This window comes from Molossus molossus, unplaced genomic scaffold (assembly GCF_014108415.1).
Source record: "Molossus molossus isolate mMolMol1 unplaced genomic scaffold, mMolMol1.p scaffold_m16_p_20, whole genome shotgun sequence".
In the NCBI taxonomy this organism is placed as follows: Eukaryota; Metazoa; Chordata; class Mammalia; order Chiroptera; family Molossidae; genus Molossus; species Molossus molossus.
Genome location: NW_023425356.1, coordinates 17,114,129 through 17,131,520, shown reverse-complemented (window position 1 = coordinate 17,131,520; position 17,392 = coordinate 17,114,129). Strand labels below are relative to the sequence as shown.

At 39.1% G+C, this 17,392-nt stretch overlaps 1 protein-coding gene and 1 non-coding gene across 2 annotated transcripts; one reads left to right on the top strand and one right to left on the bottom strand.

The window, feature by feature from the left end:
• The first annotated feature begins 3,357 nt into the window (after positions 1 to 3,357).
• On the top strand, positions 3,358 to 3,482 carry LOC118638071. The gene has a single exon (XR_004961036.1). It is a non-coding gene; the product is annotated as a small nucleolar RNA SNORA77 (small nucleolar RNA).
• A 1,655-nt stretch (positions 3,483 to 5,137) lies between these two features.
• LOC118637939 (small nuclear ribonucleoprotein G-like) lies at positions 5,138 to 5,356 on the bottom strand. The gene has a single exon (XM_036273634.1). The coding sequence runs from the start codon at positions 5,324 to 5,326 to the stop codon at positions 5,138 to 5,140; it is 189 nt and encodes a 62-aa protein (XP_036129527.1). The 5' UTR covers positions 5,327 to 5,356.
• Between the last annotated feature and the right edge of the window lie 12,036 nt (positions 5,357 to 17,392).

The window sequence follows — 17,392 nt, the reverse complement described above, 5'->3', positions numbered from 1 at the left end:
TATCATAATAGGTAGCAGGGTAGCTTTGCTAGAACTTCCAGTAGCTGGGTATTGATTTTTATTTTTGTAGAGAGAGTGGAAGGAAGGGAGGGAGGGGGAAAGAGAGGGAGAGAGAGAGAAACATTTATGTGTCCATCGATTAATTGCCTCCAGGCGGGGGATCGAACCTGCAACCCAGGTACGTGCCCTTGACTGGGAATTGAACCTGAGACTCTTGGTGTGCGGGACGCTCTAACCATTGGGCAACAGGTTAAGCAATTCTTGAGAACCTAATTATATGCCAGAAGCTGAGCTAGGATTTGAACATGAATAACAGTCCTATGGCCCTTTCTACCCCCAGACTAAACACTGTCCTTAGGAGAAACAGTTTTAGAGTAGCTCCTGTCCTAATTACATGATGGCTTAAATGGAAAACAGCATTTCTCAGCGGGAAGTCTTAGCAAACAAAAATAGATAGCCACTATATCTAGACTGATAGCTAGCCATGTGCAGTATGCCGAACTGGTTATTAAAAAACTGAAACGCTTTCTTACAGATTAGTAAACAGCTGTTGCCCTTAAAACCCCCCTTTCAGCCACCACCTACCACCACTACATCTTCAGAACTCTTCTGGTTCTGCCTCAGCAGTTCCCCCGTATTAGGCTCTGATTGGTCGGTTTCTCTGCCAGTCAGCTTCAAAAACTCCTCCTCCTAGGTGGCCATTGGCTACCTCGAGGAAATCCCGAACGCCCCGCCTTCACGTTGGCGCCTGCCCTTCGGCCACGCCCCCAGTCTGATGCACGCAGTAGCCCTGTCCAGGCTGAGAAGCAGCCGCTCAGATGGACGTAATGCTGGGGTCTGTGCTGGTGGTAATTTTGAAAGATCATCCCTAAGTCTTACAGTGCGAGCTCCGTGGAGGCAGGTATTTGTCTTGCTCATTCTTGAGTTCGCTCACAGACCTTACTTGTGCCTATGCACACAGACAGTCCGGACATTGAAGTGAAAAGTATAGATTTGGGGAGGAAGGAGGAGAAAAGATCAAAGTGCGTATTTTAAGTAATGTGAAAGCCACTATTTAAAAGAATTACTACTTTAGATAGCCTGCTTCAAATATTGAACCTATCTTCTAGAAGAAACCTCTTGAAACTGCGTCTTTCATCGTGTCTGTTTGGTCTCTCTACTTTGTCAGGAAAGCCAGGTGCAGTTTGGAGTTTGGGGTGGTGGTTGTTAGGGTGGGGAGGTGTGGTGTTGAAGATAGTTGAGGTAGTTTTTATAGTATATAAATATGTTACTGAAATTAAAAATAATTGTTAACAGATTTCTTTCTTCCCCTACTAGCCCCTAAATCCTTTCAGAGCAGAAAAAGTAGTCATTTGTTATTCTCCAGTCTCTAGTGTCCTGTGCCTGAAACTTAGCAAATGCTCAATTAATGTTTATTGAATAAATGACTAAATGAATGGTATGCTCATGGATTGAGACAATACTTCATTGATTGTATACAGCACAATTCTCAGTGGTGCTGTACTAAGTGAAGACATATCCATAACCATTTCCTTCATCCAATTAGTTATTCAACCAATATTTACTGTTCAAGGACTATGGGCTAGAAAGAATAGCAGGCACTGGGTAAACAAAGGAGAACAAAAGAAACATGCTGTTTGCTGGTAGAGGTTACATTCTACCTGGTTCTGTCCCTCTCCCATTACCTCCAAAGCCACCTGTACACCCATTCCTTTCCCACTCCTCAGTTGGGAATAAAATCTTTGGGTGGGGATTTTTTTTTATACCCTGAGTGTCTACCCAGATTGTCCTTCATACCTACAGCCCTACTTCCTTCTGTGGAGTCCAAGTGGATTGAGTTGTTTCTAGCAGCCATTACAATTTCCTGATCTCAGCTGCTCTTGTCTCAAGAACTTTCACTGTTGGTTGGCTTCCTCCTCTCAGTCCTTAGCTCCTAAGTCTTTATTGGACCCTTTGTCTTCTATCCAAACTGGTCTTTCAGAAATTAATGAGCAACTTTCTCTCTGAGTGATTTTCTTTACAATCTTAAGAGTCAGATCCTTCAGTTATTACGAATCTTTGTTGTACTTTATTGTTTAAAAAAAATTAACAGGCCCTGGCCAATTTGCTCAGTGGTTAGAGCGTCTGTCCGCGGACCAGAGAGGCCTGGGTTTGGTTCCTGCTAAGGGAGCATACCTCCATAGCAGTTTGTCCCTGGCCCTGGTTGGGGTCATGCGAGTGGCAGCCACTCGATGTGTCTCTCTCGCATTGATGTTTCTCTCTCTCTCTGGCTCTATCTGAAGATAAATGCAAAAATGTCCTCGAGTGAGGATTAAAAAAAAAAAAATTATCAGCCTGACTTGTTCAGCTTTACCTGCCAGAAAACTAAATCCAATATGTAATAAAAGGTGACAAAATAGAGTACAACCTAACTTGCTGCTAATGCTTTCTTGTGGTGAATTATCTACCCTCCAAAGACACAATTTTTGTTAATCAGTTTCTTGTGGTTGTCCTTCCTCAGCTCCCTAGCCAACCCTCTCACTCCATCACTATCTGATGTGGTACCTTTTCCTCCCTATTTTGTTAGGGAGTATGATTCTCTGGTTCTGGAAATCTGACGGTCAGATTTAAAGTTCTATGTACCATTTCTCTAGGAGGCCTACCTCAGAACCCTTAAGCAGGTGATTATCATCATCTCAAAAGCAATTCACTTTTTAAAATTTGTTATTTATTTATGCAGCCAGTTGGTTCGTGAGAATATTACAATGGCAGTTTTGAATCAGGGTTTTACGGGATTACTTAAACAGTCCTTTTGTCTTCTACATTGAGATCAAACTGGGAAATAGACACAGGAACCAAAGAGAGAAATAATATTACTTTTATTACTGATCAAACAAAGTGAGGAACATGGATTTCGATCTGTGATGACCTAGAGGTCTTGCTAAAAATTTACCCCAGAATTAGGCAGACTTACCCATCGAACTGGGAAACAACAGACCTTCCCCAGAGAGGCAGGCAGGCTCCTTACTACATGCTAGAGACCAAACCAGAATGTTCCTACACTGCGGCCAGCATCTTCTCAAAAATACTCAGCTATTACTAGGTACAGCCATACACAGAGGAGGACCTAGGCCCTGCCGGTGGGCAAAAGTAATCTTAGCACCTTTGTTTCCCTCCAGTTTAGTGGCTGTGGTGACTTCAGATACTTTCAGCTGTTCTCTCTCCGGCAGCCTTTAGCTGGGAAGAAGTTGTATTGCAGTACACTTTTTGTGCAGGATTTGACTTTCATACATTTTGTATGATACAACTCCTTTCTTATTCTGTGTGTTGTACCACACTTTATGACAAAGTTCTTACTTCAAAAGTAAAATTATTACTGCAGATGCACTCTGCACCCAGCTGCAGTCCCAGGTGGATGATTTTTTCCTCTGCCACAGAAACATTCCAGGGTACTGTGACTACACTGACATGACCAGGGTGGTGCGGCTGCCTAGGATGCGGTGGAAAATAAAAAGTAAAATTATGAGTTTTTTTATATTACTTTGGAATAGGTTATGTATTTTTGTTGGTATCCATCATGTTTGTTGCTACACATGGCAAAACCTAGCTTAAATTACTGTAATTGAGTTTAGGTTTTTAGCAAGTTTTATGTTGCTACTTGATTTTTTTTTTAATATGCTCTATGGAAAAAGTTGGGAAATGCCACTGGAAAAAAACTGAAAATACCAATAAGACAGAAGCCCTAATTGAACCTCTAAAATGCTTCAAGAGCCCTGGCTGGTTTGGCTCAGGGGTTAGAGTGTTGGCCCGGGGACCAATGAGACCCGGGTTCGATTCCAGCCAAAGGCATGCACCTGGGTTTTGATTTGTCCCCAGCCCTGGTTGGGGTCACGTGGGAGGCAACCAGTCGATGTGTCTCTTTCCAATCTGATGTTTCTCTTTCTCTCTGTCTCTCTCTCTCCCTCTTTTCCTCCCTCCTGATCTGTCTAAAGATGAATGGAAAAATGTCCTCAGGTGAGGATTAAAAAAAATAATAAGAATAAATAAAATGCTTCAAGATTCTGGAAAAGATATTATGTATGATGGATGATATTTGAGTGATGTCATAAGCCCATAATTTAATACAATTTTTATTGATTGATTTTAGAGAGAAGAAGAAGAGGAGCATGCACGAGAGAGACATCGTTTATTCCACTTATTTAGGTGTTCATTGGTTGCTTCTTTGTATGTGCCCTGACTGGGGATCAAACCTGCAAACTTGGCATATCGGATTGACACTTTAACCAACTGAACTACTCAGCCAGCACCAAAATTTGTATAATTTTTAAACCCCTTTTTTTGAAGAGTGAAGGAAAAAAATCAAGGTAGTTTCTATCCAGATTAGACTGTATACAAATACCATTTACCACAAATTGCACCAGAGGAATTTTATGTGTTTTTATAAGCTGGACTTTGTAACTTTGTAAATGTTGAAATTTGTCTCAAATGGAATTTTCTGGTAGTTTTGTTTTGGGGGAGGAGATGCTGGTGGGGACCCAGACTTTTCTTTAAAACACATGGGTCAACTATGCTGTACACCTGAAACTAATACAAAATAATATTGAATGTAAACTGTAATTGAAAAATAAAATTCAAAAAAGAAAAGACACACAAAAAACCTCACATGAATCAAATTAAAAATAAGAGAGGGGATACTAACCCAGAGAAATAAAAAGGATTATAAGGGAATTCCATGCACAACTGTATGCCAAAAAATTAGATATACCAGATGAGATAGACATATTCCAAGACACAAGTTACCTAAACTGATGTAAGAAGAAATAGAACATCTGAATAGATGTATATAAAAAGGAAAGTGATTGAATTAGTAGTAGTAGTAATAATACTAAAACTTCCTACAAAGTGTCTAGTCCTAGACAGCTTAACTTGTGAATCTAGCAAATGTTTAAATAATACAAATTCTTTGCAAACTCTTTTAAAAATTAGGAGAACATCTCCCAACTCACTCTATGAGGCCAGAATTACATTGTACTAAATAAAACCACATAAAGACTTCACAAGAAATGAAAATGACAGACTATTGTAGTAAAACAGGTGCTGTGCAGAGGGGAAATGTGGAAGCAATTCATTTCTCTGGTGATACAGCCATTCTTTATACTCATTCCAAGGCTTCTAACGTGATGATGCTATTTTCTCGTATTACCACCATTCCAATATTGTTCTGTTGCCCACTAGTCACCATCTCCACACGTTCATCTATCACAAGATTCATAAAAGGATCAAATTCCCACAATATTACTTGGACATATCTACCACCATTTAATTTCAACAATAACTTGTTGTCCATAAATTTTTTTAACTCGGGAAGGTGAGCTTTGATCACTGTGTCTATGAGAGCTCCAAGACAGCTCCAAATGTAATTCATGGCGTCTTCTATGCTCCTGCGGTATGCCCGGCGTTTTGCTTCTTTATTGATTTAACAGAGAGAGGAAGGACGAGGGAGAGAGAGATAAAAACATCGATGAGAGAGAACATCAATTGGCCACCTCCTGCATGCCCCCCACTGGGGATTGGGCCCACAACCTGGGCATATGCCCTGACCAGGAATCAAACTGGCGACCTCTTGGTGCACAGGTCGATGCTCAGCCACTGAGCCATACCAGGTGGGCTTAAAAGAGGAAGACTGAAAGCTTTTCCTCTAAGTTTGGGGATAAGACAAAGATGTCCACTTCTACTCAACATTATACTGGAAGTTCTAGCTAGAACAATATAGCAAGAAAAAAAATAAAGGCATCAAAATGGGAAGGAAGAAGTAACATGAAATGTATTTGCAGATGACTTGATCTTATATATAGAAAATTCTAAGAAATCCACAAAAAAATTAGAATTAATAAGTGATTTCATCAATATTCAAAAATCAGTTATATTTTTATGAATTAGAAATTAACAATCCAAAAATTAAGAATATAATTCTATTTACCACAGCATCAAAATAAATGAATTACTTTAACAAAATAGTAAGATTTATACACTGAAAATTATAAAACATTGTTGAAAGAAATTAAAGAAAACCTAAATAACTGGAAATACTTCCTATGTTCATGGATCAGAAGATTTAAAAGGATTAAAGTGATAATAATCTCCAAACTGATGTACATATTTATTTCAATCCCATTCCAGTTGGCTTTTTTCTTTTTGCAGAAATGGCAAGCTCATTCTGGAATTCATATAGAAAGGCAAAGGACTAAGAATATTCAAAACAATCTTGAAAAAGAGTAACAGTTGGCCCTGGCTGGTTTGGCTCAGCGGTTAGTGTGTTGGCCTGCAAACCAAAGAGTCCCGGGTTCGATTCCAGCCAAGGGGACAGACCTTAGTTGCAGTTCATCCTCGACCCCAGTTGGGGGTCACCAGGGGGGCAACCATTCGATGTGTCTCTCTCACACCAATGTTTCACCCTCTCTCTCTTCTCCCCTCCCTCCCTCCCGCTCTATCTGAAGATAAATGGAAAAATATCCTCTAGTGAGGGTTAGAGGGAAAAAAAAAAAAAGAATAACAGTTGAGGAACTCACAGTTCCCAATTTCCAAACTTATTTTATTTATTTTTATTTTTATTTTTATTTTATTTCCTCCTACTTGGTGAGGTGGCAAGGGGGTACCAGGGAACCAGGCAGAGCTGAGATACTGTGACTGTGTCTCCAGGGTGGGCTTCAGACTGGGAGAGAGATGGGCGTGTCCTGAGCCCTTTGGCTGCGTTATGGGGATCCAGAGCAGAGCTTCCCAGTGAATTGAGCCAGCTCAGCACTTGGAAGGAGAAGAAGTGCCTACCCTACCCTCCTCCTACAAGCTACCGGCACCATTCCCAACACAAGTCTGTTTAAACCACTCCAGCAAGGTCACTGATACACGGATACACACACACAAACACACGCGCGCGCACACACACACACACACACACAACACACTGCAAAGCCCAGTTCCTTGGGGGATGGGAGAGAGCTGCCAGCAGGGACATTGAAGGTGGGAGACTTGAGGCAGGCCCAGCCTTTGGGTCATAGAGGCCCCACCCACTGGACTACTTGGTGCTCTGCCCTGCAGTGCTTCTGTCAGGTTGCCCAGGGCCAGGCAAGAATAGTGACTGGCATTGGATTGCACCAGAGAACCTCACAGGAGGCCTGGGACCAGTACACTAAGAGATAAGAGTCACACAGCATCAGAGCAAAATCCAGCGAACTCCATAAATAGCAGATCCAAAGGGTAATCGCTACAGGCACAAAGACCTGCAGAAGCGAACTCTACTTATTTTTATTAATTTATCTTTTCCTTATTTTTTTCTTTGTTATTTCATTTTTCTAAGTTTTTTTTCTTTCTCTTTTTTCTTTCATATTTATTTCTCACCTTTTATGCTTTCTCTTTCTCTTTTTTATTTTTCCATTTTTCTGTCCCTATTCTATATTTTATTTTATTTATTATTATTACTCTTAAAATTATTTTATTTATTACTATTAGTTTTTAGATTCTCATTCTTTTCTTTTGTATTTTGTTTGGTATCTTTTTTGGTCTCTTGCCTTTTAGTATTTTTTAAAATCCTTTGTGGTTATTCTTTATGTCTTTTTTTTTTTTTATGTAGTTTCATGGTCTTGTTTTGTATAACAGTTGGCATGACACGGTCAGGCTTGAGCCTCATAGTCAGCCAGCTCAAGGGCTAAGCCCACCAACGAAGGGGTCAACAGCAATCAAGACCCAAATACAGCAGGAGGGCCCACACGACACACACAGGGACACCCCTAGAGCACACAGCGTAGAAGATTAAGGAGACTATACCATTGGTTCCCACAAGACACCCACTACAGAAGGCCACCCCACCAAGACTAGGAGTTATAGCAGTCCTGTCCAACACAGAGAAACAAACACACACATATACACACAAAACAGCAAAAATGGGGAAACAAAGAACAGGTTCCAAATGAAAAAACAATGGATCTCCCTAAAAAGAGTTAAATGAAATGGAGGCAAGCAATTTATTAGAAACAGAGTTCAAAGTAATGGTTTTAAGAATGCTCAACAGCCCTGGTCGGTTTTGCTCAGTGGTTAGAGTGTTGGCCCATGGACCAAAGAGCCATGGCTTCAATTCCGGTCAGGGGCATGTGCCTTGGTTGCAGTTTAATCCCTGGCCCTGGTCAGGGTTGTGTGGGAGGCAACCAGTTGATGTGTTTCTCTCACATCAATGTTTCTCTCTCTCTCTCTCTCTCTCTCTCTCTCTCTCTCTCTCTCACCCACTCTCCCACTCTATCTGAAGATAAATGGAAAAATATCCTCAGGTGAGGATTTACAAAAATGCTCAACAGCATGAAAAAGGATATAGAAACCATGAAAAACTACTACTTGAATATAAAGAATAACAGCTGAAAGAAAGAATACACTGGAAGAAATAAACAGTAGTTTAGAGGAAGCAGAGGATCAAATCAGCAAATTAGAAGACAAGCTAGGGAAAAAGTTACTCAATCAGATAAGAAAAAGAAAAATAATTTAAAAGCATGAGGATAGTTTAAAGGAAATTTGGGACAACATAAAACTTAACAACATCAACATCATAGAGATTCCAAAGGGTAAAGAAAGTGAACAAGGGACAGAGAACATGTTTGGAAAAATAATGACAGAAAACATCCTTAACCTGGTAAAGGAAAAAGTCATACAGGTTCAGGAAGCACAGAGAGGCCCAATCAAGACAAACCCAAAGAAAACCACAGCAAGACACATTATAATTAAAATGGTAAACATTAAACACAAAGAATCTTAAGAGCAACAAGAAAGAGACAGTCAGTTACCTACAAGGAAGCTTCCATAAGTCTGTCAGCTGATTGCTCAACAGAAACCATGTAGGCCAGAGGGAATGGATGAAATATTCACAGTAATGAAAAGCAAGGATCTGAAACCAAGACTACTCATTTCAACAAGGTTATTATTCAAGAAATAAAGAGCTTCCCAGACAAAAAACAGCAAAAGAAGTTTATTACCACCAAACCAGAATTGCAAGACATGTTAAAGGAACTGCTGTAAGAAGAAATAGAGAGAGGGACATAGGTATAAGGAATGAAAATGATAATAAATAAGTACATATCAATAATAACCTTAAGTATAAATGGATTAAATGTGTCAATCAAAAGACATAGGGTAGCTGAATGGATAAAAAAACATGACCCGAGAAAAAAATGGTGGCGGAGTGAATGGAGCTACACAGACCATCTCCCAGGACCAAACTGGATTTACAACAAAAATAAAGACAAATCGTCAGGAAGGAGCAACCAAAAGGCAGCCTGGAGGACCACTTAACCAGGGACACTGACTCAATCCTGGTAGGCTTGCAAGGACGCGAGAGGGGGCTGGGAGCCCATGGTCCGCAGCGGCCTGGGATGGGACCAGCGAACTCGGCCGGGACCAGGGGACTCGGCGGGAAACTGCTGCCGCCTCAGCTGCGACTGCGGCTAAGTCCTGTGAACTCGACTGAGTGCTATGCCCTCGGCTGGTGCCGCAGACTCAGCCGCCCTTAGCTGGGAGCAGCCCCCTCGGGTTAAAAGTCCCAGCTGGCTCCATGACGCAGAGTCTGGACAGAGGCTAAATTGGCAGCAGCCACTCACCTTGGGCTCCGGCAGAGGGAAGGCAGACTGGACTGGAACTGTGTGGGGACACTCGGGATTTGGAGGGTGCTCAGAGCTTTTGTTGAGTGCAGCCACACAGGACTGTGGTCATTTTACTCCTTCCCAGGGCCCTGGGGAGAGGCGGTGGCCCCTCCCTTGGAGATTCAACCCCACCTGGCTGCCATTGAAATGCTAATTGAGGCCCATTAACAACCAGCATCTGCCCCACCCTCGGGAAATCCTCTTACACTGAGCACCTAAGAAAGTTTTTTAGGCAACTCAGAAACCAAGATTCTTCAGGTGACCTCTACTAATAGCCTCCAGGCAAAAAAAGCTAGAGGAAAGTTAAGACTTGACAGTGGTGTTTAAAGTGGGTCCTCCCTGCCTCATCCAAACCCAGGAGAGGGAGGCACAAACAGCAGAACACCAACACCCACAGGGAAAATTTGGCAGACTCCAAAACCCACTGTGATAGCCAAAATAGTGAAAACAGAAACAAAAGACAAATGAAAGAACAAGAGACCTCTACTGAAGATGAGATAAATGAGGTGCAGTTAAGCAAGTTAACAGAACTAGAATTCAGAGCCACGATCTTGAGGAAGCTCAACAGCATGTGTAAGGACATGAGCACCATGAGTAAAGACATAGAAATGTTGAAAATCAACCAGTTGGAAATGAAAAATGACATGTCAGAAATGAAAAACACATTGGAAGGTCTAAAAAGCAGAGTAGAGGAAGCTTAGAACCAGATCAGTGAATTAGAAAAAATCAACCAATCAGAACACCTAAAGCAAAAAAACGATTAAAAAACAGGAAGACAGCTTAAGAGAACTGTGGGACAACTGGAAACGTAATAATATTTGCATCATAGGAGTCTCCGAAGAAGAAGAAAATGAGTAAGGGTTAGAGAATATATTCAAAGAAATAGTGACAGAAAACTTTCCTAATTTGGTGAGGGAAGAAGGCATTCAAGTTCAAGAAGCACAGAGAGCCCCAAGTAAGAAGAACCCAAACAGGCCCACACCAAGACACATAGTAATCAAACTGCCAAAAATTAAACACAAAGAGAGAACCCCAAAAGCAGCAAGAGATAAGCAACAGGTTACCTACAAAGGAAAACCCATAAGGCTCTCAGCTGACTTCTCACAAGAAAAACTACAGGCCAGAAGGGAATGGCATGAAGTAATCAAGGTCATGAAAAACAAGGATCTGAAACTAAGAGTGCTCTACCCAGCAAGGCTATCATTCAAAATGGAAGGTCAAATAAAGAGCTTCCCAGACAAAAAAAAAAAAGGCTAAGGAAATACATTAGCACCAAACCAGCACTGCAAGAAATGTTAAAAGGACTGCTGTAATTAGCAGGAGAAATGGGAATAAAAATAGAACCACACTAAACAAAAATGGCGATAAATAAGTACATATCAATAATCACCTTAAATGTAAATGGATTGAATCCTCCCATAAAAAGACACAGAGTAGCTGATTGGATAAGAAAGCATGACTCATCTATATGTTGTTTACAAGAGACCCACCTCACAAGAAAAGACTCACATAGATTGAAAGTGAAGGGACAGAAAAAAATCTTCCAAGCAAACAGAAAGGAAAAAAAAGCTGGGGTAGCAATACTCATATCTGATAAAATAGACTTCAAAATGAAGGCCATAACTAGAGACAAAGAAGGCCACTAAATAATATTGAAAGAATCTATCCAACAGGAAGATATAACCTTGATAAACATATAAGCACCCAATATAGGAACACCAAAATATATTAAAAATCTTCTGGAGGACTTCAAAGGAGAAATCGATAGCAATACAATCATAGCAGGGGACTCCAACACCCTGCTGACATCACTGGATAGATCCTCTAGACAAAAAATTAGCAAGGAAACAGAGACTCTAAATGAAGCACTAGACCAAATGGATTTGATAGATATCTACAGAGAATTACACCCCAAAACTACAGAATTCACATTCTTCTCAAGTGCACATGGGACATTCTCGAAGATAGACCACATGTTAGGGCACAAACTAAGTCTCTACAAGTTCAAGAAGACTGAAATCATATCAAGCATCTTCTCAGATCACAATGGTATGAAACTAGAAATCAATTGCAACAAGAACATACAAAGTCATTTGAACACATGGAAGCTAAATAGCATGTTATTAAACAATGAATGGGTCACCGAGGAAATCAAGGAAGATCTCAAAAACTTCATGGAAACCAATGAAAATTAAGACACAACAACACAAAATCTATGGGATGCAGCAAAAGCAGTTCTGAGAGGAAAGCTCATAGCATTACAGGCCTACCCAAAAAAAACAAGAAAAATCTCTAATAGACTATCTAACCTCACAACTTAAAGAACTAGAGAGCAAACAAAAAGAAAACCCCAGAGCAAGTAGAAGGAAGGAAATAGTAAAGATCAGAGCAGAAATAAACTACATAGAGACAAAAACAAAAACAAAAACAATTCAAAGGATCAGTAAAACAAAGAGCTGGTTTTTCGAAAAGATAAACAAGATTGATGGACCCTTAGCTAGACTCACCAAGAAACCAAGAGAGAGAACCCAAATACACAAAATCAGAAATGAAAGAGGAGAAGTAACAACTGACACCACAGAAATACAAAAGATTGTTAACAACTACTATGAACAATTATATGGCAACAAATTCGAAAATCTAAGCGAAATGGACAAATTTCTAGAAACACATAGTCTCCCAAAACTGGAACAGGAAGGGATAGAAAACTTGAACAGACCAATATCAACAGAAGAAATTGAAGATGTAATCAAGACTCTCCCAGCAAACAAAAGCCCAGGCCCAGATGACTTCACAGGGGAGTTTTACCGAACATTCAAAGAACTAACACCCATTCTCCTCAAACTATTTCAAAAAATTCAAGAAGAAGGAAGACTTCCAAACTCGTTTTATGAAGCCAGCATAATTCTAATTCCAAAACCAGAAAAAGACACTACAAAGAAAGAAAACTACAGGCCAATATCCCTCATGAACATAGACACCAAAATCCTGAACAAAATACTAGCAAATTGGCTCCAGCAATACACCAAAAAAAATTATCCACCATGACCAAGTGGGATTCATCCCAGGGATGCAAGGCTGGTACAATATTTGCAAATCAATAAGCGTGATACACCACATAAATATAATGAAGAATAAAAACCACATGATCATATCAATAAATGCCGAAAAAGCCTTTGACAAAATCCAGCATTTATTTCTGATAAAAATGCTCAGCAATGTGGGAATATTTATATCTCGAAATAATAAAGGCCATATATGAGAGACCTACAGCCAACATCATACTCAATGGACAAAAACTAAAAGCATTTCCTTTAAGAACAGGAACAAGGCAAGGATGCCCACTTTTGCCACTCTTATTTAACATAGTACTGGAAGTCTTAGCCACAGCAATCAGACAGGAAGAAAAAATAAAAGGGATCCAAATAGGAAAGGAGGAAGTGAAACTGTCATTATTTGCAGATGACATGATACTATACGTAGAAAACCCCAAAGACTCCATCAAAAATTTACTAGACTTAATAAATGAATTTGGCAAAGTAGCAGGATACAAAATTAACGTCAAGAAATCTATGGCATTCTTATACACCAAGGATGAACTCACAGAAACAGAAACTAAGAAAACAATCCCATTTACCATTGCGGCAAAAAAAATAATATACCTAGAAATAAACTTAACCAAAGAAATAAAGGACCTATTCGCAGAAAACTACAGGTCATTGAAAAAAGAAATAGAGGAAGATATAAAAAAGTGGAAGCACATACCCTGTTCATGGATTGGGAGAATTAACATCATTAAAATGTCCATATTACCCAAAGCAATCTATAGATTCCATGCAATCCCCATCAAAATACCAACAGCATACATCACAGAATTAGAATAAGTATCTCAAAAGTTCATATGGAACCAAAAAAGACCTTGAATAGCCACAGCAATCTTGAAAAGGAAGAACAAAGTTGGAGGGACCACATTAGAGATTTCAGGTTTACCACAAAGCCACCATAATCAAAATAGCCTGGTACTGGCACAAGAACAAGCATATAGACCAGTGGAACAGAACAAAGAACCCAGAAAAATGACCCAGGGCAATATGCTCAATGAATATTTGACAAAGGTGGCAAGAGTAGACAGTGGAGTAAGGACAGCCTCTTTAATAAATGGTGCTGGGAAAATTGGACAGCTACTTGCAGAAAAATGAAATTAGACCATCAACTTACACCCTACACAAGAATAAACTCAAATTGGATAAAAGACTTAAATGTGACTCATGAATCCATAAAAATCCTAGAAGAAACTGTAGGCAACAAAATTCAGACATCATACGCAGCAGAATTTTCACTGATATATCACCTAAGGCAATAGAAACAAAGGAGAAAATGAACACATGGAACTACATCAAACTCAAAAGCTTCTGCACAGCAAAAGATACAATCATCAAAACGGAAACGCTACCCACTGTATGGGAGAGCATAATTGCCAATGATATATCAGATAAGGAGTTAATTTCCAATATATATAGAGTGTTTATAGAACTCCACAAAAGGAAGACAAAGAACCCAATTAAAAAATGGGCAGAGGAACTAAATAGACACTTCTCCAAACAGGACATACAAATGGCTAAGAGACATATGAAGAAACGTTCATCATCACTAATCATCAGAGATACAAATTAAAACAACAATGAGGTATCACCTCACACCTGTCAGAATGGCCGCCATCAACAAATCATCAAACAACAAATGTTGGCGAGGGTGTGGAGAAAAGGGGACTCCAGTACACCGCTGGTGGGAATGCAGACTGGTGCAGCCACTATGGAAAACAATATGGTGTTACCTCAAAAAATTAAAAATTGAACTGCCATTTGACCCAGTGATCCCACTTCTAGGAATATACCCTAAGAAGCCTGAAATACCAAACATAAAGAATATATGTACCCCCATGTTTGTAGCAGCACTATTTACAATCACTAAGATCTGGAAACAGCCCAAGTGTCCATCAGTAGATGAATGGATAAAAAAGCAGTGGTACATATACACAATGGAGTACTACGCAGCTGTACGAAAGAAAGATCTCTTGTCCTTTGAGACTACATGGAGGGACCTGGAGAGTATCATCTTGAGTGAGGCAAGCCAAACAGAGAAGGACAAGTATCATATGCTCTCACTTATTTGTGGAATATAATGAACATTACAGTGTGAGGAATGGGGTAGTCCCAGAGATGTGGAGGTGGGGTACAGAGTGACAATCCCCAGAAGAGGGGATGGTAGGGGAGAGATAAACCACAGAATTTATATGCATGTATGCATGAACAGTGGACATGGACAACAAACTGGGGACAGGGTGGGGAGGAGGGGGAGGGGGGAATCAGTGGGGGGAAAAGGAGAAACATCTGTAACAAAAATTAATTAATAAAAAAGATGAAAACTGAAAAAAAAAAAGAATGTTCATAGCAACATTACTTATAATAGTAACTCAAATGTCCATCAGCTGAAGAAGTCTAGGTCATTAAAATGTGGTCTATATCAATATAATGCAGTAATATTCAGCCATATAAAAGAATGAGGTACTGACAAGTGCTACAAAATGGATGAAACTTGAAAACGTTATGCTAAATTGAAAGAAGCCAGTTTCAAGAGATCACATATTATCTGATTTTATTCATCTGAATATCTAGAAGAGGCACTTCTATAGAGAAAGGAAATATATTATTGGCTGCCAGGGGCTGGTGGGAAGGGCTGGTGGGAAGGGCTGCTGGAAGGAAAAGGGGAGTGATACTAATGGATAAGGCTAATGGGTACAGGGGTTTCTTTTGGGAGTGAAGGGAATATTCTAAACTGTGATAATAAATGCACAAGTCTGTGATTACGCTAAAAACCATTAAAATGCATACCTTAAATGAAAAAACAAAAAGAAAGAAAACATGACCCATATATATGCTGCCTACAAGAGACCCACATCATAACAAAAGACTCACACAGAATGAAAGTGAAGGAATGGGAAAAATTTTCCATGCAAGTAGAAATGAAAAAAAGAGTAGGGTAGCAATACTTATATCTGCCAAATAGACTTTGAAACAAAGGCCATAAAATGAGACATAAAAAGGTTACTATATAATATTAAAAGTATCAATCCAACAAGAGGATATAACTCCAGTAAACATATTTGCACCCAATATAGGAGTGTATGTGTATATATATATGCCATGTATATTATCTATCTATCTATCTATCTATCTATCTATCTATCTATCTATCTATCTAAACTCTTGGACAACTTTAGTGGAGAGATTGCCAGCAATAAAGTCATATTAGGAGACTTTAACACCCTACTGACATCACTGGATATAACCTCCAGACAAAAAATCGAGAAGGAAGCAGTGACTTTGAGTGACACACTAGATCAGATGGAATTAATTGATATTTACAGACCATAACATCCCAAACCAGCAGAATATACATTCTTCTCAAATGCACACGATTTCTATGTTAGGACACAAAACAGAAATCAACTACAATAAAAACACTAAAAAACATTCAAACACATGGAAGCTAAACAGCATGTTATTAAACAGTGAATGCGTTATCAATGAGATCAAGGAAGGAATTAAAAACTTTCTGGAAACAAATGAAAATGAACACACAACAATCCCAAACCTATGGGACAGAGAAAAGCCATCCTGAGAGGTAAGTTTATAGCATTACAGGACTACCTCAAGTAACAAGAAAATCCTCAAATACACAATCTAACTCTACAACTATAAAAAGAACAACTAAAAAAGCTCACAGTAAAAAGAAGGAAGGAAATAATAAAGATCAGAGAGGTAAAAATGACATGGAAACTAAAAACAAAAAACAGCAACAAAAACAAACAGTACAAAATATCAATGAAATCAAGAGTTGGTTCTTTAAAAAGATAAACATGATTGATGTACCTTTAGGCAGAAACAAAGAGAGAGGACCAAAATAAATAAAATCAGAAATGAAAGAGGCAAAGTAACAAGACATCACAGAAATACAAAGGATTGTAAGAAAATACTATGAACAGCTATATGCCAACAAATTGAAAAATCTGGCTGAAGTGGAAAAATTCCTAGAAACATACAATCTTCCAAAACTTAATCAAGAACAATCAGAAAACCTGAATAGACCAATAACAAGGAATTAAATTGAAGCTGTAATAAAAAAAAAAAACGAAAAAAAAAACCAACAACTCCTGAACTGGGTGGCTTTACAGGTGAATTTTACCAAACATTCAAAGAAGAACTAATACCTATCCTCATCAAAATGTTCCAAAAAATTCAATTGGAAGGAAGTCTTCCAAGCTCTTTTTACAAGGCCGGCATTATGCTAATTCCAAAACCAGAAAAGGGCACTACGAAGAAAGAAAATTACAGGCTAATACCCTGATGAACATAGATGCTAAAATCCTCAACAAAATATTAGCAAATTGGATCCAGCAACACATTAAGAAGATCATACACCATGATCAAGTGGGCTTTATTCTGAGGATGCAAGGCCATTATAATATTTACAAATCAATAAATGTGATACATCACATAAACTGAATGAAGAATAAAAATCACATGATCCTATCAATAGATAAAGAAAAATCATTCAACAAAATTCAGCACTCATTTATGTTGAAAACTCTCAGCAATGTGAGAATAAAAGAATCACACTTCAACATAATAAAGACCATTTAAGACAAACCTACAACTAACAGTATACTTAATGGG

What these genes read in the sequence shown, in the direction of transcription:
- LOC118637939 (XM_036273634.1), bottom strand. Translation starts at nt 5,326, where the DNA reads ATGGACAACAAGTTATTGTTGAAATTAAATGGTGGTAGATATGTCCAA.